Raw genomic sequence first — 25173 nt, forward strand, 5'->3', positions numbered from 1 at the left:
ACGCCCAGGGTCATATGGTAGAACTATTTTTAGTTTTTTTTAAGGAACCTCTGTACTGTTCTCTGTAGTGACTATACTTAGAGATTGTCATACTGAGTAAAATAAACCAGATAGAGAAGGACAACTATCACATGATATCACTAACATATGGAATCAAAAAATGGTACTGATGAACTTATATACAAAGCACAAATAGAGTTACAGACGTAGAAAGCAATCTTATGGTTACTGGGGGGAAGTGTTGTTATTTAGGCACTCAGCTGTGTCTGACTCTGCAACCCCAGGGACTGCAGCATGCCAGGCTTCCCTGTTCTTCACTATCTCCCAGAGCTTGATCAAACTCATGTCCATCAAGTCGGTGATGCCACCCAACCATCTCGTCTTCTGTTGTCCCCTTCTCCTCCTGCCTTCAATCTTTCTCAGCGTCAGGGTCTACTTTTGAGTCAGCTCTTCACATCAGGTGGCCAAAGTGTTGGAGCTTCAGGTTTGGCATCAGTCCTTCCAATGAATATTCAGGACTGATTTCCTTTAGGATTGATGGTTTGAGTTCCTTGCAGTCCAATTAACTCTCAAGAGTCTTCTCTAACACCATAGTTCAAAAGCATCAATTCCTTGTTGCTCAGCCTTTATGGTCCAACTCTCACATCCATACATGACTACTGGAAAAACCATAGCTTTGACTACTGGAAAAACCATAGCTTTGATTAGATGGCAAAGTAATGTTTCTGTTTTTTAATATGCTGTCTAGGTAGAACTGGACATGGAACAACAGACTGGTTCCAAATAGGGAAAAGAGTACATCAAGGTTGCATGTTGTCACCCTGTTTATTTCACTTATATGCTGAGTACATCATGTGAAATGCTGGGCTGAATGAAGCACACACTGGAATCAAGATTGCCAGGAGAAACACCAATAACCTCAGATATGCAGATGACACCACCCTTATGGCAGAAAATGAAGAAGAACTAAAGAGCCTCTTGAGGAAAGTGAAAGAGGAGAGTGAAAAAGTTGGCTTAAAACTCAACATTCAGAAAACTAAGCTCATGGCATCCAGTCCCATAACTTCATGGCAAATAGATGGGGAAACAATGGAAACAGTGACAGACTTTATTTTCTTGGGCTCCAAAATCACTGCAGATGGTGACTGCAGCCATGAAATTAAAAGACGCTTGCTCCTTGGGAAAAAAATCTATGACCAACCTAGAGACTGCATATTAAACAGCAGAAACATTACTTTGCCAACAAAGGTCCGTCTAATCAAAGCTACGGTTTTTCCAGTAGTCATGTGTGGGTATAAGACTTAGACTATAAAGAAAGCTGAGCACAGAAGAATTGGTGCTTTTGAACTGTGGTGTTGGAGAAGACTCTTGAGAGTTACTTGGACTGTAAGGAGATCCAACCAGTCAGTCCTAAAGGAAATCAATACTGACTATTCATTGGAAGGACTGATGCTGAAGTGGAAACTCCAATACTTTGTCCACCTGATGTGAAGCACTGACTCACTAGAAAAGACCCTAATGCTGGGAAACATTGAAGGCAGGAGAAGGGGATGACAGAGGATGAGATGGCTGGATGGCATCACTGACTCGATGGACATGAATTTGAGCAAGCTTCAGGAGTTGGTGATGGACAGGGAAGCCTGGAGTCCATGGGGTTGCAAAGAGTCGAACATGAACTGAGGTTTGTTATAGCTTTTCTTCCAAGGAGCAAGTGTCTTTTAATTTCATGGCTACAGTCACCATCTGCAGTGATTTTGGAGCCCAAGAAAATAGTCTGTCACTGTTTCCATGGGAGAAGGATAAATTGGGAGATTGGTATTGACATATACACACTACTATATATAAAATAGATAACTAATAAGAACCTTCTCTATAGCTCTAGAAACTCTACTCAATTCTCTGCAATGGCCCATATGGAAAAAGACTCTAAAAAAGAATGGATATATGTATATGTGTAACTGAGTCATTTTGCCATACAGCAGCAAGTAATACAACATTATAAATCAACTATATTCCGATAAAATTTTTTAAAAAGATCAGGAGGATATTTTCTATCATAGTATCTTCATTTTCAAATCATTTTGTTCAAACTTCATAACATAATTTTTATAGAGCATCAGACTGTACTTTAAAAACTTGACAAAGTCAAGAAAGCTAAACTATAGTCTCCTTCAAACTTTAGCCAAAGCTATTGAAAACAGGAAGTAAGATATTTTTTGGTGTAGAAATTCTTAATGTGCATATGTTAGGGAAGGGGGGAAATGCTTAGGAATTACAAAAGGCCATGAGTTCCCTTCCATGATCAAGACTTCTAAGACGTCCTGCCTTGTACTCTGCAACATTCTAGAAGACAGGAGGCAGGGCCCTCCCAATTCCAGGCTAAATGAACTGATAGAGCCATCACTTTTTAAGGCCAAGTTGAATAGCACTGCTTTAACTTGTCCCAGAAACTGTTTGAATTAACAATAATAGCTCTGCTTTTGGCTTTGGTCTGGCCAAGACACTTAGATCTTATAATTCAAAAGTATATCAGTAAATGTGCTGGAATAAAACCAAGTTGGTGCTCTCAAGACTTCAGAAATTGAGACTTCAAGGAAGAGAAATCTTGAGCAATCATAATTGTGGTACTATAGATGTCACAGATCACAGAAGGAAGCTATAGAAAGTCAGTAATTTAAAGAGAAAAAAAGAAAAAGAAAGATCTAAAACACAGTAGGAGACCATTTTGACTTTCCTTATCTGTCCTATGTGTGAAGAAATGAGGGCTGCATTCCCCAGGAGTCTGATGAAAGAGGAAGAATCAAGTTGTTTCCACTCAGATTTCAGAGTCTTTAATTCCATGAAGGTACACTTTTGGTTTGGCAGTCACATTCTGCTGGTGAAAGTCAAAAGAGGGATCCTAAAAAGAGTGGTGTCAAAATGCCCACTGAGTTGCGTCCCTTGCTGGGGTGTTAGACTAATGCAAGGCTGAGTAAAAATTGGAAGTTCCTGTCACATAACAGATCTAGTCTGCAAACGGATGGGGAAAAAGTAGGCACGTGTTCTTGGTAGACTGAGCAAAACGAAAAAGAAAAAAGAAAGCACTTAATACATTTTTCCCTAGTCCACATCATTGCTCAATAAATCCTGAGATGAATTATTTCACAACATGGATAGATTAGCTCTTGGATGTGCATGGAGTAAAACCAATCTAGTCAACTCTGTACTCTGTCATGCTAATGAAAGAAAACAGTGGCATGGATAACCCAACAGAGTATAAAATCAGAAAATCCCTTACTTGGGTTTATAGAAAATATTGTATTATTTGAGAAGAAGCATGTTTATCTTTGTGCTTGTGTTTTGCTTGTGGAAATGTGAAAATTAGTGGCTAGCCTCTAAATATACATCAACTGGCAGAGGAGACAACTGATGTAGGAGGAATAAATCAGCATGGAATGGAGTATTTCTGTAGATAAATTCCAGGTGGCAAATTTAGAGCTAATGGATCATTCTATTATAAATGGGAATGGACATCAACTCATTATCTGAAAGGGGAAACTACAGCTGAGGTTACTTCACCTGACCCAGACCACAAAATTAGAAGTCCCTTACCTCTGACTCTGACATCCTTCCCACTCAGTCCTACTACGTACTCCATGCATCTGCACATTAATACTTAGAGTGGACTGGAAGAATATAAATGCACTTTTGACAAAAAGCTCTTCTAAACTGATGAATGAGAGATCATCAAAGGGCTGTTTAGAGAAATTAAAATGCTTTATGACTGAGACGGGCATTGGGGGAAGCTTATCCTGCCAAAGTACATCTTCGGAGACCTTGGCCAGAGAAAGAGCCTATTTGATGAAGGATAATGACATTTGTCTCAATTTAAAATTGCTTAGCTCTTCACACTGTGTTTCCTGCAATGCTTTTTTAGGCCCTCTTAGTATAGGACAGGTACATGTGTGGGTTCTAGGATTAAATCTGTGTTGGAATCCTGCCTTGAGCATGTTTTCTCCACTATGGTTCCTCCCCCTGCTGACTTAGGCAAGTAACACAATCTTCTGAGGCTTATTTTCATTACCTGTAAAATGAAGTTAACACTATCTGTCTCATAGGGTTATTGAGACTATCAAATGAAATGATGTATGTATACACTGCCCAGGGTCTGGCATATATATGTAAATGAGTGTTCAGTGGTGCTGGTGGTAAAGAACCCTCCTGCTAATGCAAGAGACCTAAAAGATGCAGGTTCGATCCCTGGATTAGGAAGATCCCCTGGAGGAAGGCGTGGCAACCCACTCCAGTATTCTTGCCTGGAGAATACCAAGGACAGAGTAGCCCAGCAGGCTACAGTCTATAGAGTCGCAGAGTCAGTCATGACTAAAGTGACTTAGCAGGCATGCATGCAAGTGTTCAACAAATGATATTATCATTAAAATAAAAATCATAGGTCCACACACCTTTATTCAACCTCCTGATTTGAGCAAGCTCACATGCTCTCGTATTTCCTCAAGATTTGGTGTCCACATTGCTTTTTGCTCCCTTTCTATTCAGTAGGTCTTGAAAAAAAGTACATCTTTTATCTTACTTCCTTTGTGTAGTTACTGCCAGACAAGGGCTCTCATGATAAAAAAAACAAGTTTAAAATTTCCATTTACTTTAAATAGAGAGTCATAAAATTAATCAATTATAGTATATGAGGCTATAATGTTCCTGGGTGGTTTGAAGGCAAAAATTTGAAACAGAATTTGATAAGGAACAATAAGATTTTATCAAACACAATTCTATTTTCTGGAAAAGTGAAGGGATATACTTGTAGTGGGTATTTTTCCCTTGGTATAATCTCTGTTTTCAAATCCAGGCATTTATTGCCTTACCATGGACAGCCTAGTCCCACCACCTCTAATTTGGGCAGTTGTAATAATCAGTTATGGACCTCACTGGGATCCTTGGTTGTATCTTTTTATAAAACATCATTCTCTGCCACAACACTCATTTTTTGAAAATACAAACATCAAGCACAGAAATTCTTTTTTTTTTTTTTCCAGAAATTCTTGATCCAGCATACGATGCTCTTTTTCATCTGGCACCTAACTTCACTCCCGGGACGTCTTCTCAATATTTTTCATGAAAAGAAAGATCTACCAGCACTGAACTCCTCTGCAGCATACTTCCTAACTTCATGCCTTTGTGATTTTACTCAAGCTATTACCTCTGCCTGGGAAGTCCTTTCTCATCTTCCCTCCTAAAAAGTCCAAAATATCCTTTGTGAAACCAATCATATTTATCTTCTACTGAGCACATACTGGGTGTCAGGGACTGTTCTAAGCACTTACAACATAGACGTTAATTCAATCTCTACTAAATTGGATGAGTTGGTACTAATATCATCTCTATTTACAGAAAAGTGAGGTACACAGAGTTTAGGTAATATGTTCAAAGTCACACGACTGGTAAGAAGGAGCTAATTCTGATCAGTTAGATTTAATTCTGTCTTCTTTTCTAGTTTAGGATATTGTTTATACTGCCACTTCAGTGCTTGTTACAGTCTGATGTGTTACAAGCTCCTTTTCTTGTTTACCTTCGGATTCTCAGTGTCCAGCGCTGACTTTTACATGTAGTCAGTGCTTGTCTAATGGCTATCAACTGCATGAATCCAAATAAGAAAAATATAGTTATGCTCTCTACAGATCTCCTTAACATCATGTATGCTATTGCATCTTTAGTGGGTTGCAAAAATGGGTTTAGTGGCAACTGAATAGAAGTGAGAGTGTGTAGATGAGAGGAAATAATGAGTTTCAGAGATGGTATACTTTTGTAAAAGTACATGCTTCAGCCTACAGCAATAACCCAATGCCTTACACACTCCTAAATCCTGAAGAGTTTCTGAAGCATATAAGGAGAAATTGAAAACATAAAGCATAGCTTTTCAAAGCCCAAACCTTTTAAAATAAATGTCCTTTTTTCATTTCCATCCATTAGATTTTATATTAAGCTATACATATTAGGGAGAGTTAAGAGCCTCTTGAAAAAGCTTAGTTTAGTTTTGACAGTAACTCTTTGGCAAAGACTTTTTTACTACATCATTTCTCCAGGACTCACTTCTCCCACTAAATGTCACAAGAAAACAGGTAATATATGATATTTCATGTCCTCCCTGGACATCACTTACCTTGACCAAAGTTTAGCTGAAGAATTACTATGGGAGAGTTACTATGGGAGAGTTACTATGGAAGAGTTACTATGTTATTATAGAAAACTTTCAGATATTTCCAAAGAAATCTCAGTATCCACTCAGCCTTTAAGAAAGGTGGGTGGCAAAGAGCAACTGTGTCTTTATTTCAAAGGAGAAAAATAAACCATGGGACACTTAGCTTATAGAATCACTGCTTTTCTCATTTCCAAGTTAAAGTTTATTGAGCACAATGTTACAGATATGAAAAAAAAAAAGAAAAAAAGCATAAAACTGCCGTTCCCTCTCAAGAAAGCTCACTTCTAACAGATCAGGAAAACATCTACTCAAATAGCTACTCCATTCTATAATCTGGCCTGTACTTAAGAAGTATCAAAGCCCAGATGAAAGAAGGAATCACCCTGCCTAGGTGTGGGCTAGAGCAGGGAATGTTCCTTGAAGAGGTGCCACTTCTGAGCCTTAGGAAAGTACCCTACTTGACCTGGCAGGAAGGTATGGAGGATACAAAGTTGGGACCACAATTACAGGTAGGATGAAAAGCATTTATAAACTTAAAGGCAAAAAGAGAATCTTAAAATATTGTTTTGTTGGAGCATAGGGTGTCTAAAACTATAAAAGGAGGAGAGAGGCGGGAGAGCATCATAAAAAAGATTTTTCCTACTACATAAAAGGAAGGCAGAGGCTATAGCCATGAATCTTAAGTGTGAAGGAAGAAGTCGGAGGAGGTCTCTAGGAATCAAATATAATTAAATGATTTATTACAAAATCAGAATATGTTGTTTGATAGCATATCATGATGATTAGAACTGATAATTTAAGGAAAATCATAAGGTTATTTAAATGGTCCAAAAGTCATCAGTATTTGAAAAATCAGTATTCAGGTTTAGTTCAAAACTTTGGAAAATGAATTATCTTAGGGCAAAAATAAGCTTATATAAGCTTTGACCACACTTAGAATACTCAGTTCTTTATATTTTGGTATTAATTTTTAAAATAAATGCTGATTGAGAGCCTATTATTAGCCAAGAAAATTCTTTTTTTTCATTTATTTTTATTAGTTGGAGGCTAATTACTTTACAATATTGTAGTGGTTTTTGCCATACATAAAGTGATTTTAAGAAATTAAGAAAATACAAAACTGGAAAAAGTTCCAAATGAAACTAAATAATCAATCATTATTAACACAATATTACATGCAACCTTCCTGTAATAAGAAATTCAGCAAGTTAAAAAAAATAGGCATCATTGGAATTTAAGAGTAAACCAAGATATGTTTATCAGAGAAAAAATTAACTTTGGAAATCAAAAGAGTAATCTGTGAAAATAATCAGGCAATAGAAAATCCTATTGAACAAGGTTGCCAAAAGGCAATGATGTATATACCTAACACAAGGTTAGGAAGTGTCTTCCTTGTTTTGTGTATTACACTTTCTGTTGTGTGTGGGGACAGAGACCTGGGTTCTATTCCTGGGTTGGGAAGATCTCCTGGAGAAGGGAAAGGCTACCCACTCCCGTATTCTGGCCTGGAGAATTCCATGGACTGTATAGTCCCTGGGGTTGCAAAGAGTTGGACATGACTGAGCCACTTTCACTTCACTTCATTGGTGAAAAAGAGTTTTCAGAACACAGTGTTGACAATAGTAAGACTAGGTCAGCCAAATGCATAGCAAAGCTCATCCATGCTAAACCTCTGGTCAGAGCAAGGGTTCACTTTCCATCATGCCACCTGGATTGGGGATTGGAGATAAAATTCTTAGAATATGTAATGGTTCATTTCCTAAAATTGGCAATGCTGTAATCAATAGTTGGGTCAATTTTCAAAATAGGGACAATTTTTAAATTAAAAAATCTTCAAATATGTTATAAATCATTTTAGACAAATATAAATTTGGATTATTATGTAAGGTCCTAATGTTTCCATTCCTTTATCTGTGTGTATGTGTGTGTGTGTGTGTGTGTGTGTGTGTGTGTGTGTGCAGGTATATGGGTATGTGTGTGGAAGGAGAGGAATATTTTTCCTCATGAAATTACTGTAAGAATTAAATGAGATAATATGAGAAGAATAATTGGCACAGTGTCCAGTACAAAGCTAAGGATTTGTTATATAAATTTTAAAAATGAAGCCCTAACATTAAAATATCCACTGTGCATTTGGTTAAGAGCTTAGTTCCAATATTGAATTTATTAAGTAATGGCTGAAATACCACAAACAGGTAAAACAGAAATGTTGACCCTGATTCCTAAGATTCCTCATTTAATGAAAAAATTGTGATTCAGGATCACTCAATAGTCAGTCAGTTCAGTCGCTCAGTCGTGTCTGACTCTTTGCGAACCCATGAACTGCAGCACGCCAGGCCTTCCTGTCCATCACCAACTCCCAGAGTCCACCCAAACCCACGTCCATTGAGTCGGTGATGCCATCCAACCATCTCATCCTCTGTCGTCCCCTTTTCCTCCCGCCCTCAATCTCTCCCAGCATTAGGGTCTTTTCAAATGAGTCAGCTCTTCGCATCAGGTGGCCACAGTATTGGAGTTTCAGCTTCAGCATCAGTCCTTCCAATGAACACCTGGGACTGATCTCCTTTAGAATAGACTGGTTGGATCTCCTTTCAGTCCAAGGGACTCTCAAGAGTCTTCTCCAACACCACAGTTCAAAAGCATCAGTTCTTCTGTGCTCAGCTTTCTTTATAGTCCAACTCTCACATCCATACATGACCACTGGAAAAACTATAGCGCTGACTAGACGGACCTTTGTTGGCAAAGTAATGTCTCTGCTTTTCAACATGTTGTCTAGGTTGGTCATAACTTCCCTTCCAAGGAGTAAGCATATTTTAATTTCATGTCTGCAATCACCATCTGCAGTGATTTTAGAGCCCAGAAAAATAAAGTCAGCCACTGTTTCCACTGTTTCCCCATCTATTTGCCATGAAGTGATGGGACCAGATCCCAGTATCACTCAATAGTAACAGTGATCAATTCAATTCTAAAAGAAAGCAACATCCCTTTAAGCTTAAATTTACAACTCCATAGCCTTAATGGCCAACAGTTCTCAAATGTGATATTCTGATGGACTTCCATGTCCTTGGGGAATTATTACCATCCTCAGTCATCTATCCTTTAATCTAGCTTAGAACTCTGTCTTGTTTGATTATTAAAAGTCTGAACTTAAGTGAATTTAGAAAATTATATATTGACACACAGAAAATGTATAGTTTTTTTGCAGTCAAATGTTTTAATGCAAAAGAGATTGGATTACAGATTTCATTTAAAGGAGTTTTAAGAACAAAGAAAGTGATTTTGGTTTTCACTCCAATTTGAGGAATTTTAGTAAAGGGTGAAGCATAAGACAATAGGTATGTTGTCATTTGATATCCTCTGAATTATTGATGTTTAATCATCAATGAAAATAGTTTGCCAAAACAACCACAAACACAACAAAACTAATATTATTTTAAAGTTATACTGAAATGTTAACCAGAATCCTATAGAAACTACTTTTTCAGCAAGGAAAAGAATTCATTTTAAGAGATTTATAGTTAAGTCTTTTTAGGTGGTGGTGGTGGTTTAGTCACTAAGTCATGTCTGACTCTTGCAACCCCATGGACAGAGGAGCCTGGCGGTCCATGGGATTCTCCAGGAAAGAATACTGGAGTGAGTTGCCATTTCCTTCTCCAGGGGATCTTCCCAACCCAGGAATCGAACTCGGGTCTCCTGTATTGTAGGCTGATTCTTTACCAACTGAGCTACAAGGGGAGCCCTGAGTCTTTTCAGCTTTGGTCAAATAACTGAATAAATCTAAAAATGTGAATTGCATTGCACCAAGACCTTGGTAATTCTTTCCCTGAGTAATGTTATTTGACCAAACATTTTAAATTTATTCAATTATTTACCCAGCATTCAGGACAATCATTATCTATGATGTCTCATTCAAACATGGGAATGTCAGGCCTCTAAGACTTCCTTTAACCTTTGCTATATCAACTAAATAAGAATGTTCCTTATTTCTGAAAAAGGAGATACTAGATTTTTCTCACTGTTTGCTACAGTCATACTTTTCATAAATTAGTCTTCCACAAATAAGTATATATTTATTTAATTACTTGTTTTTCCCATATATAGCCTAATAATAACAGCTACACTATCTTTTATCTTATGTGTGTATGTTTACACACATATTTTTAAATTGCTTTTAGATTCAGAGTCTTGATATTTTCAATCAACTCTTTGATATATATTTTTAATATCCTTAACCTATATACTTATTGCACATTGAATACATGAATTATTAACTCTACTTTATAAGTAAAGACAACTAGATATTGAGAAAATAAGAGTACTAAATATGAATTACCAAAACATGTATGCCTGTGTGCTTAGTTGCCAAGCAGTCTTATCTGACTCTGTGCAACCCCAAGAACAGTAGCTCATCAGGTTCCTCTGTCAATGGGATTCTCCAAGCAAGAATACTGGAATGGGTAGCCATTCCCTTCTCCAGGGGATCTTCCCAATCCAGTGATGGAATCCAGGTCTCCTGCATTGCAGGCAGATTCTTTGCTGACTGAGCCACTAGGGAAGCTCAAGCAAAATACAAAATAGCAATAAAAAGTTATCTTCCAGTGACAGCTCATTGTGTGAAGTTGTACACATATATCAGTCAATTGCAGTTAATTTAATACAAAGACATATTTATACACATAATGATAAAAAATAGTTTACTATATTTTAATTTTTTTCTCTACTGTGTCCTGTAAATAGCTACCTCTTCTAAAATACTTTTTATAATCTTGCTTTGCATTCATTTGTTAAAATGTCTGTATCCCTCACTAGAAGAAGTGCTTTAAAAAATTTCTACGTTATTCATTATTGCAGGGTTTTTAGCCCATAGTAGATGTTCAATAAATCTTGTGGCATAAATAGATAAAATGCTTACTTGTCATACTATGTGAGCTGGTTCCTTAGGACAAGCTTCTGTTTAGTTAACAGCCTGATAGACCAAAGTGCTTAGATCATGCCAGTTTATAGTCATGAAATACCATGTCTATGTTCACACGTATACAGTGAAAGGTGGCAATTTTACAGGTGTGTAAAATGGGCTTGCTCTCTGGCCAAAAATTATCTCTGCCTATGATTCTTTCCACCTAAGACAAGTTCTAACCCATGTTAATGATCACATCAGTTAGAAGGAAATCTAGGAGCCCGGATTTTATCCAGAGCACCACCACCTTGGCTCCTGGGGGGCCTGCCCTGGTTCACTTTCTGAGGTTGTTATCTGTGAGGAGTGAGCAAGCAGTAGCGCTGGTCATGCAGCTTAAATGAGCACCCAGCAATCAATAAGAGCAATCAATAAGAATGCTAACATAAATGAATGAATGAATGAATAAATAGATAAAAGGTTTTTTTTAAAACCTCTGCAATCACAGTGTGATACTATTAAAATGAATGTCTCACTACATGTCATCTCTATGTGTTATTATCAGCAGCTTTCAAAAATAATTGTCATATTTAACAAAGGGTGCCGGATTTCTTAAGGTAGTCCGTGCTATTTCTTTCCATTTCCTCCATTCAAGAACAGTTGGCAGCAAGAACCTAGCTTTGGGGAATTCAATGGAAGTGACCCATGACTTGCAGTTTTGTAGGCCATTGGATCACTTCCACAATTCCTGTGGACTGCTGTCCATCTCCAGCTCAGCCAGCCATTGTAGTCATGCTTGGTGGTGATGACAGACACAAAAAGGGAGATTTGATGGAACGCTAGAAGCAAGACCCAAAGGCAGGCACTCAATACGATGTTTTTCCTTGCCCAAATTAAAATCGCTTCATTATCATTTCTTTCTAACAATAAATATTTGTACCACGAAACAATTTCAGAAAATATATAATACTATAATGAAGAAAGTAGAAATCATGCATAACCCCACCACCCACTCTGCTAACTATTTCTCAGATGTTAAGGCATAATGCATCTCCAAATTACAAAATGTAGCAGAAAAGAAAACCTGGAATAGAGGAGGAATAAAATCTTTCTTTTATAGAGTTAAAGAAAAACTTCACTGAACATCAAATCAAAACAAGAACAAAATCCTACAAGAATGATAAGCATTTCTAGAAATCTGGATGATACATAGGACAGAAAAAAATTTTAAAGGGAGGGGGAAAAGACAGTGATCAGATCAGCTTGTCTCATAAAACCACGGCACGGAAAAGCACTAAGTAGCAGTTAAGAGCTCTGAGGAAGAACATAGAGAGATCCAGAGGGAAGAGTGAGCAGGTACCCAGAGGAGAGGGTGAGCACGAGAGGCAGAAAGAAGCAGGGAAGGCAAAGGGCGTCAGCATCATTAGAATAAAGATGCCCAATACCACCCCCCCCGACCACACACACACATTTCACCTTCGAAAACCACCTGTGCAAGTTTGTGAGCTACCCAATTATTTTGGCTTTTGTTAAACCATAAAAATGTTTTTAGATGGTACAAATGAAAGAAAATGACTTGTACTTACAGTCGATATTTCTAACAAAACAAAATCACTCAGCACTATAAAAGAGAAAAAAGAAAAACTAACGAAGGTAGCTTAGCTACCTTTAGCTGGGATTTTTCAGTGTATGATATAAAACATGCTAAAATGAAATCACTTTCTTATCCCATTTCCATATCTTATTTCATTGGCAGCTTTTTCCACATGAAAGAGAACTTAGGGTGCAAGAGATACCTGTGAAAAAACTGACTTGGTAGAGAATTTTGTGTATGTGTGTGAGAGAGAGAGAGACAGACAGACAGAAAGACAGAGAAAGACAGACTGAGACAGAGAGGCAGAAAATGACAGAGAAGAGAGAATTTGAGATAGATTTGCCTCTATGAAATGAAGAGCTACAAAAAATCAGGTGATTTTGTCTTGAATTTTACTTTTTTTTTTTTTAACCAAAATGTGATTTCATTTGGATCTATCTAGCTTCTGATTAAAAATTTTAAAAAGTCATCAAATTTTAATGTTTAAGCTCTTTACCCATTTTATAATGAAGGAAATAAAGGCTAGAGACTATAGGAAGTGACTTGTCCAGGTTTACCCAGTTAGTTAGTAACAAAGTTGAGGCAAGCATACTCGGCATTCACTTGCTGTTGTTTCTGGGGTTTGCTAAGTGGCCTCAGCTACAGATGATCCAGCCCCTGCTCTTTCAGAAATGAAGTAAGTTAAGGGCCCTACTAAGACGGGAGATTGAGAAAGCTGCCCTCAGGCAGAGAGGGGCTACCAGGACTGTGATGCTGATCTGTGTGTTTCTGTCCGTTCTCACAAACTCTCAGCTAAATGGATACTTCCCCAAGGAGAAGGTTTCTGAATTCAGGGCAGAGGGGATTGTGCTTAATTCTGCCAAGAGGTTTCACAAGACTCCTATAAGAAGGAGGCTCAGAAAACATTCCTTCTAAGTAGTGAAATTGGCTCCAGGCAGATTCCAGTAGTCGCAAAAAGGCTTTTGAATGCTGTCCCCAAGTGCTTACAAAATTGACATTCTCATCAACAAATGTTTGTTGAGGATCTAATATACCTAGTACTCTGCACAGAGAAATGGAAGACAGACTCGGGGTGGGGGTGGGGGACTTCCAATCTGGCCAATCACGTTGGCCAGCCAGAATCATACACAAAGGATAAGAAAAAGTCAAAGCAACCTGAATAAAGTGTAAGATATAGGACAGGAAAAACAAATGCCTGAAAATTCATAGGAGAGAGAGACAAACAGGGTTGTTAAAAACAGCTGCATGAAAGGGTTGTCTCTTGAGCTGTGACTGAACAAATTTATATGACAAGGATACAGAAGGAAGCGCATTTCAGTTGGGGAAACAGTATCAGCAAAGATACAAAGCTCAGAGCATGCTGGTAATGAGCAGACTCATTTGGTTGGGCTAGAGAATATTGGTAAAGGCGTTGGTGACAAACTTGGACAGAAGACAGGGCAACACTCTTAGGACAATGATCCAGATGAAAGATACCATTGGCATGAGGAACCATCAGAAATTTGTGAGTAGGTGGGAACCATCAGAAATTTGTGAGTAGGTGAATGAAATGTAGATGTGATCTAAGATGACTAATGTGGTAGATGTATAAAATGTGGATTCAAGGACAAAAGATGGGAAGGAGAGAATAGATGGAGAAAATTCTAGTAGTCTCAACATGAGATGATGGGAACATTGAAATAGAAGTAAAGCATATAATCAGTGGGTTTCCCTGGTTGCTCGGATGGTAAAGAAACTGCCTGCAATGTGGAAGACCTGGGTTTGATCCCTGGGTTAGGAAGATCCCCTGGAGGAGGGCACAGCAACTCACTCCAGTATTCTTGCCTGGAGAATCCCCATGGACAGGGGTGCCCAGCAGGCTACAGTCCATGGGTTTGCAGAGTCAGACACAACTGAGTGACTAAGCACAGCATAGCACATATAATCAGTATTACGAAATAATATATGGTGTGTTAGTGTTAGCCGCTCAGTCGTGCCCAACTCTTTGTGACCCCATGGGCTGTAGCCCACCAGGCTCCTCTGTCCATGAGATTTTCCAGGCAAGGATACTGGAGTGGGGTGCCAGGTAGACTTGGTAATTAAATCAGAGCTTGGTTTGGAAAGATAAGCCAAGTTTTAGACATATTAAGTTTCACCTAGGAATTGCATAATAACTGATATAATTTAAGAGACCAGTGTTCAGAAGTGATGTCAGAGTAGAGATAACATATAACACTGATGGACACTATGAAATTGAATGAGTTCTCTCAGGGAGAGGACGTTTCATTTGTGCTTAACATATCAAGGGATCAGAAGAAAAATAAAGACCAGTGTTACAGCTTCTTGGATGTACAGTAACAACTGACCAAGTGTACCAACTTCTACCTGGACTGCCTTGAATAGCCTCTGCTTCCTAACGACCAAAGACTGATGACAGTGGCCAAGGGTCCATCACTCTGAAGGTGAAACCCGAATAGCTGGAAACACTGGTGACCTGACCAACGTCTTCCAGAGCTCAAGTGTCTTAAAACTCCATTCTGGAGAACGTGCTGATTGCATATCATGAACCATTATGCTCTCTTCATTATGATACATATAAGGACTTTCTCATACTTTATATATAAAAAATGTTGGAGGAAAAGTGATATTAGCTTGGAATTATTCTCTTGATGTTGTAACATGGGTGTAAAATAACTCATAGTAATAACAAATCTTTATTAATGTTTACCATGTGCCGGGCTCTAACTATGACATTTATAAATATTAACTAGTTTGATTCTAACAAAAGTGCAAAGAGCAGATATTATTATTCCAACTTTACTTTACATGTAGGAAACAGAGTGTTACTCCTGGCCTTAGTCACACGGGTTAGATGTTGGGACAATCATGTGCTATAATCTAAAGCAAAGAATCAACACTACCCCCATTTCAGCAAACCTCTTCTAGCTTGAAAATTTAGTAAAGCTAGTCTATAGTTAGAGATAAAACACAGATCTGAGTCAAACACATACAAACACAGACATACACACACACACACACACACACACACACATTTGCGGGTGGGTAAGGGCTAGTGGGTATTTTAACTATATCAATGACATAATCCAAGAAATTTTTTTTATAAAGCTACCCTTAGTAAGAACTCACATTTGCAGTTCATTTAACAAAATGGCATTAAGTTACGGTCTCTGCTTGAATTGATGGTTGCATTTCAAAACTCATAATAGAGATGGACCTTGGTTTCACTAATGTCTCCATATACACTGTTTCAAGCAAACTGTAGTCCGTTTACAAGAAGTGCGGAAATGTTGTTAAACTTAATTAGATGTAATTGTCACACTTTCATTAGCTATTAACATTATGTAAAGATAAACTAATGCATAATGAGTTCTTTCATTGTCACATAATTATAATTTTAATGATTACATTATGACCACTATAGTACAGTGCATATTTTCAATTTTCCCATTAGTGGGCAATTATTTATAAGATTTTCTATTACAATCTGTCCATGGAGACCAAGTTATTAATGCCTTCATTTTCCTATAATGATGACCACAGTGTTGAAATCAATATGATGGCCACAGGGAGAATTGCAAAGTAACATAGAAAGAACAACAAAACTACAACTATGAACTCAGCTCATTCAACATATGCCTGAGGAAATTTCAAGATGGAGAAAAATAATATATTAATATTCTTATAAGAAGTTCTAGTTTATAAGATTTCCTCAAGTATGTTTCCTTCAATTTTTGTGGCCTTAATTCTCCAACTTTCTCCCAGACAGTCTCCATGGTATGAAATATTCAATAGCCTAACCTCTAAAAAATGTCTTACACAGTTTTCACCCTTCAGAGAATTAAATTAACATTTCACAAAGCCATTTTGAGAAATTTTTTGAATTGTTCAGTCTCAGAGTTGTATGTCAAGAAGTAAAATGCTGATGAACTGTATGATACATCCTCAAAGATGATGAAGAATGGGAGACATTTATGAGAACAAAGGCCAAGGGCAGTGTGACTGGGCAGCTGATTAAGGCAGCAGTAATCATGGGTCCTGAAGCTAACAATAACAACGATATTAATAACCTAATAGAGATTTTGCTTCTAACCCTTACTTCTGAGAACTCATTATTCTTTCTGTGAAGACTGACACTATCTGGGGGACCTGGAGGGATACCCAGCAGTTTACAAAGAGATTTGGAAGTGTAGTCTGCTAACCCCTCAGCCTTAGCTGGTGTAGGACTTGAGGCCTCTTATGGAGACATCACACTCTTCAGGGCTTCCCTATAGCCCCTAAAACCATGTATGTCTCCCTTAACTACAGTGGGTCTGTCTCCATTATTTGTGACTCCCTTGGACTCTACAAATGTTGTGGAGGAAATTATTGAACTGCTGCTGCTAAGTCACTTCAGTCGTGTCAGACTCTGTGTGACCCCATAGACGGCAGCCCACCAGGCTCCTCTGTCCCTGAGATTCTCCAGGCAAGAATACTGGAGTGGGTTGCCATTTCCTTCTCCAATGCATGAAAGTGAAGAGTGAAAGTGAAGTCTCTAAGAGTCGGGTACGACTCTTAGCGACCCCATGGACTGCAGTCTACCAGGCTCCTCCGTCCAGGAGATTTTCCAGGCAAGAGTACTGGAGTGGGGTGCCATTGCCTTCTCTGTTATTGAACTAGTTAGATTTAAACCCCAAATTTCAAAGTAAGTCGTAGCTCATATTATCTAACTTGATGGTAAAAAGAAACAGATTTGAACATGCCTCAGCATCCCTCTCTGAGAAAAGCTGTTGGTTAAAGTGTTCAATAAATATGTATCCATATAGTTTGGCAATAAGACATGAATGGTTTATTTTTTCTGTTCAAATGAAGGAGAATCAAGAATCCTGGCATATAATAGATTACTGGTTCTTAAACATTGCTATATATAAGACACACCTGGGGACCTGGTTAAAATGCAGGGCCCCCAGTTCTATTCGTGGAGATTATGAATCTACAGGGCTAACAGGCTATGTTTTTGTTAACACCCTCCAGAAGATTCTGAAACAGGTGGTCCATAGAATATATATGTGAACTGGTAAACATGACACTTGTTTAGGATTCAGAAGACTCTGTGATCAAAGCTTCATATAATAAGCGGTGCAACCTTGAGAAAGTCACTAACCTATCCTGGTCTCAGATTTCCTCACCTGTGAGATGTATGTGTTGGGCTCATTTTGGAGTTTCCTTACTGAAATCTCCAGATAAGGATACATGAAATTGGCAACAGAAATTCTTGAACTATGTATAAAGTTTCAAAAGGTCAATTAAGAGACATTTATTTATCCAACACAAAGTCTTACTGACACATCCACTTTTTTGGTTTTGAGCTGGAACTATATCACCTCTGGCCATCAGAATTTTTAATGGCAGTTTTATTAGTCTCAGATTTATAAAAATGGAGAAGTGAATACCACTGAAATGTGTGTTTTTTGCAGATCACATATTTCAAAGCATAAAACACACACGGGTAAAACTGCATAAATGTTGGGACACAGTGGGATAGACATTTCTAAGTTCCAGTCCAACCCTAAGAGTTCTTATCTAATGTTGCTTCTTAAATGAAGAAACTAACAGTTCCAAACAGACTCACTTTATCCACTCTATAACTGCATAATGAGCATCACCTGTGTGCCAAGTGCTATGTGAGGGAGCAGAGATATAGCACTGGGTAAACACAGGCCTACTCTCATGTTACTTACAGTCTAGATGCAGGGATGGGGAAAACAAGAACAAACCATAAGAGTGACATGAAGGACAATAGAGTTTGGTAAGCACATTATTGTGGGGGATCAGAGGGAGGGTGTTGTCTAAGAAGGGCTCTCTGATAAGGCAACGTTTGAATCAAGACCTAAAGTAACTGAAGGTGAAAAATGATACAGGTTCTTGGAGATCTCCACACTTATTGAGTTATAGAATATATGCTTTTCAAAATAGGAAGATGATTCATCTTTTATATTATCATAAGCCTTACTTTAACATATTTATAAGCTCATGTTTTGGGCAGACTCCAGGCTTCTAGAAAAGCACATGATCAAGACTTCTTAACAGGGCTTGTATATAGCATAGGTAAAATCTCTAGGCCACCAATTTTCCAACAATAAGGTAAAGCCTGGACTTGGGCACAGTGCTTATTTTTGCTGCTTCAAGAACACATGTTGGTTTACTGCACATTCTTGTGGTCAACATATTTTTAGTTCACTCTGGGATTTTTCTATCTTGGCAAGTTTTCTTAGTTGCTTTCATTTCCTGTCTACTGACAACCTGATGAGCATGATTTATAAATATTAAAAATAAGGAGGTGAGATGGGATGCAAAGAACCTGCCAACACATGCCAGAATCTCTGATGAGTTCCCAGTAAAACTAGAGAACATGTTTCAAATGCCAGAGGATTCCCCACATGGAGGACAATGTCTGGCACCTAGTTAACACCCAGGGAATATGTGCTCCAAGAATGAATGAAACATTTGTAAGAGACTTGAATAATGTTCTACTCTAACTGCCTATCTCAAACCAAAATAAAAGTTCTGCTTAAATAGCAGAGCTTGGTGTGAGTGTATGTGGGTGGGTATGTTAGTAAACAGGATGTTTTCTATCCTTTATGAGAAAGCATGGCAGCTGCTCACTGAGCTCCTAATAGAGGAAGCTGTGAGTTTTACATCCTTGAAAGTCCCCATTTGCATAGACACCATATAGAAGGCAGAAGTTAGAAACGGAAACAGTATGTGATTACCAAATCTCACTTTTGCTAGAAAGTTCTGCCTGTGGTTTGTGATTTTTGGAAATGTGACTGTGCTGACAACAAAATTAACTCCTTCAAAGAACTAAGAATTGCCTCCTCTCATCATCCCTCTCACTGTAATTTATATGACTTGATGAAATTAGACTTATTTTCATTGGGGTGATCTGCAAAATCATAAAATGATGTACATTTTGGGAATGCTTAATTAACTCTCGTTAGTTCCACTGAGGTCTTAGCTACTAATACAAGCATTGCAAACATCACAGAGGTGTTCACATCCAGTGTTAGTAACCCAGAGATACTGAAAGGACTTACGAAAAATTTCTTTAGAAATCAGGCAATAATGAGGGTTCTAATCATTTGGCCAGCCTACAGGATAAATTCAGATCGACCCTGATTTGCCAAGACTTGCCTTGCAGCAAACAGCAAGAAACATTTTATAGTTGAAGCCAATAGTAATAATGAAAGCAGCCAAATAACAGACCCATACACACAAATTCCATCCCTATTCACAGTTCTTATCACAAACATTAACTAATATTGATCAAGCTGCTTGTCACAAAAGTTTGCTTTAACATCTAATCAGCACACGAGGTGAGAGCCACCTTTCCCAGACAACTGCCAGCACCTTGTGTCATACTTGTAAATAATGGGCTACTCCCATTGAGCACCATCTGCTTAATCGAGGAAAATGTTCATCTTAATTAGGAAACTCTACCTATTATTTAATATTTATTGAACACCCACAATGTGGTTGGCAAGTAAAAGCACCAGAAACACACACTCTACCCACTAAGAATCCACCTGCTAAAGAGAATATGATGAACCAGTTAGGCCAGTCATTTCTGTTTTTAACATATTTTATGTAATTCTTTCCAGGTGACAGAGTTGCCAATGCTTCACTCTGTGGAAGGGTCTTGTCTCCTAATTAAGGTGGGATGGTAAACTATGAATTATGGGCAAAGTAGATGATATAAGGAACAAATTGATTACGGTCACCATGAAAAATAAGTGAAATTTGCTCCATTGATGGAAGAAAATTTAATGAACTACTAAGTAAACCCAACTGTGTTTGTTATGGACTGACAGATTAGGACTGCATAACATTAGTAGAAATACCGAAAGCATCATGGAAAAGTCACCTTGAAAAAGCAAGCATACTTTGTTTTGCACTTACCTTCAGTGCTTCAGCACCTCCACAATGATACAACTATGCTGTGTAATACGAACATCTTAGTTAATAAAGATCTAATAGTCGAAGATCTATTCTCAACTAGAAGAATTCAGACAGACTGACAACTTCTCCCAGAAGCCTTCAACTATATCCTCTTCTCTTTTCCTACATCCGAATCAACAAAAGTTCAAGAAAACTTGACACGTTCAATATTGTAACTCTGTGGAGAAGCATTCTTGGAGAGAATAAATGACCTATTCACATCAAGAGACTGTTACACGGTAATAGTGCCTGGGCTTCCCTGGTAGCTCAGCTGTTAAAGAATCCACCTGCAATGCAGGAGACCCCAGTTCAATTCCTGGGTAGGGAAGATCCCCTGGAGAAGGGATAGGCTACCCACTCCAGTATTCTTGGGGTTCCCTTATGACTCAGCTGGTAAAGAATCCGCCTGCAATTTGGGAGACCTGGGTTTGATCCCTAGGTTGGAAAGATCCCCTGGAGAAGGGAACAGCTACCCACTCCAGTATTCTGGCTTGGAGAATTCCATGGACTAGATAGTCTATGGGGTCACAAAGATTAGGACACAACTGAGTGATGTTCACTTTTCATGCATTATTTAGCACTAACTTGAATTATCTTTTTAGAGAAAATTACCAATTTTTAAAAATGTGATTTTGCTCCAGTAATTGAATAGCATGTTATTTTTTTCCATATCTGGAGTTTTAACTAGTTCTTCACACCACATGAGACAAGCTTCTCCATCCACATTGCTAGTCTCATTAAATGTTTCTAGTTTCGTTTCTTTACTGTTGTTCAGTCACTAAGTCATCTCCAACTCTTTGCGATCCCATGGACTGCAGCACGCCAGGCTCCTCTGTTTCCTGTCTCCTGAAGTTTGCTCAGATTCATGCCCATTTAAGTCAGTGATGCTATCTAACCATTTCATCCTTTATGCATAGGTGTGTGCTAAGTTACTGCAGTTGTGTCTGACTCTGCAACCCTATGGACTATAGCCTGCCAGGCTCCTCTGTCCATGGGATTCTCCAGGCAAGAATGCTGGAGTGGGTTGTCCTGCCCTCCTTCAAGGGATCTTCTTGACCCAGGGATGGAACCCACGTATCCTACGTCTGCATTGGCAGGTGGATTCTTTACTACTAGCACCACCTGGGAAGCTCCTCATCCTTTACAGTGAAAGTGATGTGAAGTGAAATCGCTCAGTCATGTCCAACTCTTTGCGACCCCATGGACTATAGCCTACCAGGATCCTCAGTCCATGGGATTTTTCCAGGCAAGAATACTGCAGTGGGTTGCCATTTCCCTCTCCAATATATACTTCTCATTAAATCATATAGTCTCCTCCTGCTGATTTCTTCATAAGAAAAATATACAATGAATGAAAAAGGTGATGACAATCATCATAACTTATTGTCCTTAGGTTTTATGGTTTTTCACAAATCAGCAACAGCAGTTGTCTCACTTATCCCTTTGGAATGTTGAGTCCGAGAATGGAATATTATCCACTATCTTAATTTTATGGATATACTCCCCAGATAACCACCTGACCCAGATAATTCAGGCAAAAGAGAAATTACATGTTAGTGTAGATAATGCTATGATGATGGCTGTTGTCAAACAGTGCTGATATGAACTCGAAATGAATATAATTTGAGAGAAATACATGACAGGGGGATAACGACTAGCTCATATACTGTCAGGGTAATAAATATCTAATGAACAAAATTGTAAAGCAAATAGTAGGTTGAACATACACCCAAATGTTGATTCTTGACTCAGAGAACAGAATGATTTGTGTCTCTGTCTAGAATGATAAAGCATCACTTCTTCATAAGCTAATGAGTAGCACCATCTGGCATGATTACAGAGGAGCAAGATTGTAGGAAAGGGAAGAGTGAAATGACAGAGCTGCAGCAGGATTTTCACAGGAGGTTAAAATATTCCTCACCATTAAAAATAATCATAATAAAAATAATTTTAGATGCCGGCAGAACACTATGCCAACAGATTAAATATTATAGGACCAAATGTATTCAAAACAATTGAATATGATTCCTGCTATTTCAGAATCTTTCAGTATCCAGTGGCTCTCAAAGTGTGGTCCCAGGACCACCAATGACAGCATTATCTGGGAACTTGTCAGAACTGCAAACTCCAGAATCTTGTCCAAGAACAATCAACTCAGAAACTCTTGAGTTAGGACTAGCAATCTGTGTTTGAACTAGCCCTCCAGAGGATTCAGGTGTAGGCTCATGCTTGAGAGCTACTGCTTTACAGGCCCAAATAAGAGTAAGAGATTTTTGCTGGATACCAAAAAAACTAGCTAATTTGGTCTATTCTGTTTAAACAGCTGGTCTATATGCTAAACAATAAAAATCAGTCAAACTGGTTCCTTGAGTAACATGATGATCTCTTCAAACAAGAGAGCTGCCATCCTAGTATCCTTTTGTAGAACAAAAGCAGACCAGTTTGCCTTAAACCTGTACCTTGATATAGCAAACAACTCATGGTTACTAAGGGGGAAAGGACGGAGGAATAAATTAGAAGATTGGGATTGACTTATACACACTCTCTACTGTATAGCACAGGGGACTCTATTTCATACTCTGTTATGACCTATATGGGAATAGAATCTGAAAAAGAGTGGAGATACATACATATATATATATATATATATATATGTATATATATATATATGTATATATATATATATATAACTGATTCATTTTGCTATATAGCAGAAACTAACACAACATCGTAAATCAACTATGTGTGTGTTAGTCACTCAGTCATGTTTGACCCTTTGCAACCCCATGGATTGTAGCTCACCAGGCTCCTCGGTCCATGGGATTCTCCAGGCAAGAGTACTGGAGCGGGTTGCCATTTCCTTCTCCAAAATCAACTATACTGCAATTTAAAAAATTAATTTAAAAATCTGTACCTTAACTGTATGGTTTGTGAACACATGTATTTTCCTCCTTTTAAGCTAAGTTTTTAACCTACTTTGGCAGACCCCATGAGACAAGTTTTGCAAGTTTGCCAGAATCCTTTATTTACTTAATTGGTTTTCCATCCCTTGCTCATTCATTCAGCAAATATTAAGTATCTACTATATGCTGTGCACTATTCTAGGTGCTGGGATATATAAGTCACAAAAGCAGACAGTGATTCCTGCTCTGAAGAAGCTTACATCCTGGTAGGGGAGAATGACAAAAATAATAAATGATAAAATCCATAAGTATATAAAATGTTAGAAGGTAAACAATGCTATTGGGAAAAGAAAAAAGTTAAACAAAGTAAAGCGAACTGGGAATGCTGCTTATGAGGTGCGGGGATTTCAATTTTAAATAGCATCATGGTAGACTCACTGAGTGGGTGACAGGAGCAGAAGCTTGAAGGAGTTGATCGGTTGATTATGCAATATAGGAAGAGAAAGGTGATCCAGCAAAGAGCTGAGATGAAGGCCTGTAGGAGGGAGCTTGCCCAGTGTGTTTGGTTCATAGAGGTCAGAGAGGAAACAAGAGGTCAGATCACCCTGGAAGGCATTATAAGTCACTGTAAAAACTTGTGCTTTTACTCTAAGAGAAACAGGGGACTAAGCAGAAGAGTGACATGATCTGAATTCTGCCAAAGCACTTATCGGTTTTCCTCTATGTTTAATTTCATCAACCATTTATGAAGCAGATTAAAAGACACTACTACTATTTTTTTTCTTTTATGTTCTTCCTGAAGTTATTTAAAAGTATTTTTACTAAGGCAATTCACTTTCTTTGTTGTCAGTGAAGAAAATGTTATCTAGAAAATAATTAGAAGATAAATTGGGCAATGATCAGTTTTTCTTTCCTTGGGTTTTCTCTTTTCTGCCTTCTGTGGTGGTTGTTGTGTTTGCTGCCTAAGGTCCAAGAGTACAACCTTGGGTCCTAGGAATTGTTTTTTCACTGGGCAACTGACAGCAAACAACTGTGAGTGAAGTCTTGGAAACTGCTTTGTCACTGAAGTGAAACTAAAATGGAAACCTGTATTTGAAGAATGGCCCTGTCACTGACTTATTAAAAAACCAGTGCCCAGCTACAAAATCGCCAGAAAAGGTAATAGTCTTGCCAACCTTTGGGTAAGACAGAGCAAGGGGTGGTCTGTCTGAGTAGAACTGTGGAAACTTTTCTATCAAAATCCATTTCTATAACTTGCCTCACTTGGTATTACTGTGACCCCTGTATACTGAAGAAAAGTGTTTGGAAATTCACAAGTATTTCAACAAGTAGCAAAGGGACTTGTAAACTTAAAGACTATTGCTATTATTTCTTTCACTCTTTTACTCACTCGTTTATTCATTAACCTATTAAACATTTACCAAATACCTATTAGAGTCAAACATAGTATCAGGTGGTAGGGAAACAAATATATAAGAGCTGATACTACCTTAAAGAGTTTATGGACTACCTGGAAGATTAGACATAAATGACAATAATGCATGATAGAGAATGATGGCTTTTATTTTTAAAAAGTCCAAAGTCTGTGGACTTTCAGAGAAGGAAATGGGTTCTA

General features: G+C 38.1%; 1 protein-coding gene across 6 annotated transcripts in view; it reads right to left on the minus strand.

The window, feature by feature from the left end:
* The window catches only part of ST6GALNAC3 (ST6 N-acetylgalactosaminide alpha-2,6-sialyltransferase 3), a 608849-nt gene that overhangs the window by 212124 nt on the left and 371552 nt on the right, over window positions 1-25173 (minus strand). The window contains exon 4 of one of the 6 annotated variants that reach the window (XM_043877628.1): window positions 24142-24423. The exons of the other annotated variants lie outside the window; for them this stretch is intronic. Within the exon in view, the coding sequence (XP_043733563.1) occupies window positions 24420-24423 (4 nt within the window). The 3' untranslated portion in view covers window positions 24142-24419. Of the gene's footprint in view, window positions 1-24141; window positions 24424-25173 lie in introns of those variants that run through there. 6 annotated transcript variants of the gene reach the window in all.

The sequence above is a fragment of the Cervus elaphus genome, chromosome 20 (assembly GCF_910594005.1).
Source record: "Cervus elaphus chromosome 20, mCerEla1.1, whole genome shotgun sequence".
Taxonomy (NCBI): domain Eukaryota; kingdom Metazoa; phylum Chordata; class Mammalia; order Artiodactyla; family Cervidae; genus Cervus; species Cervus elaphus.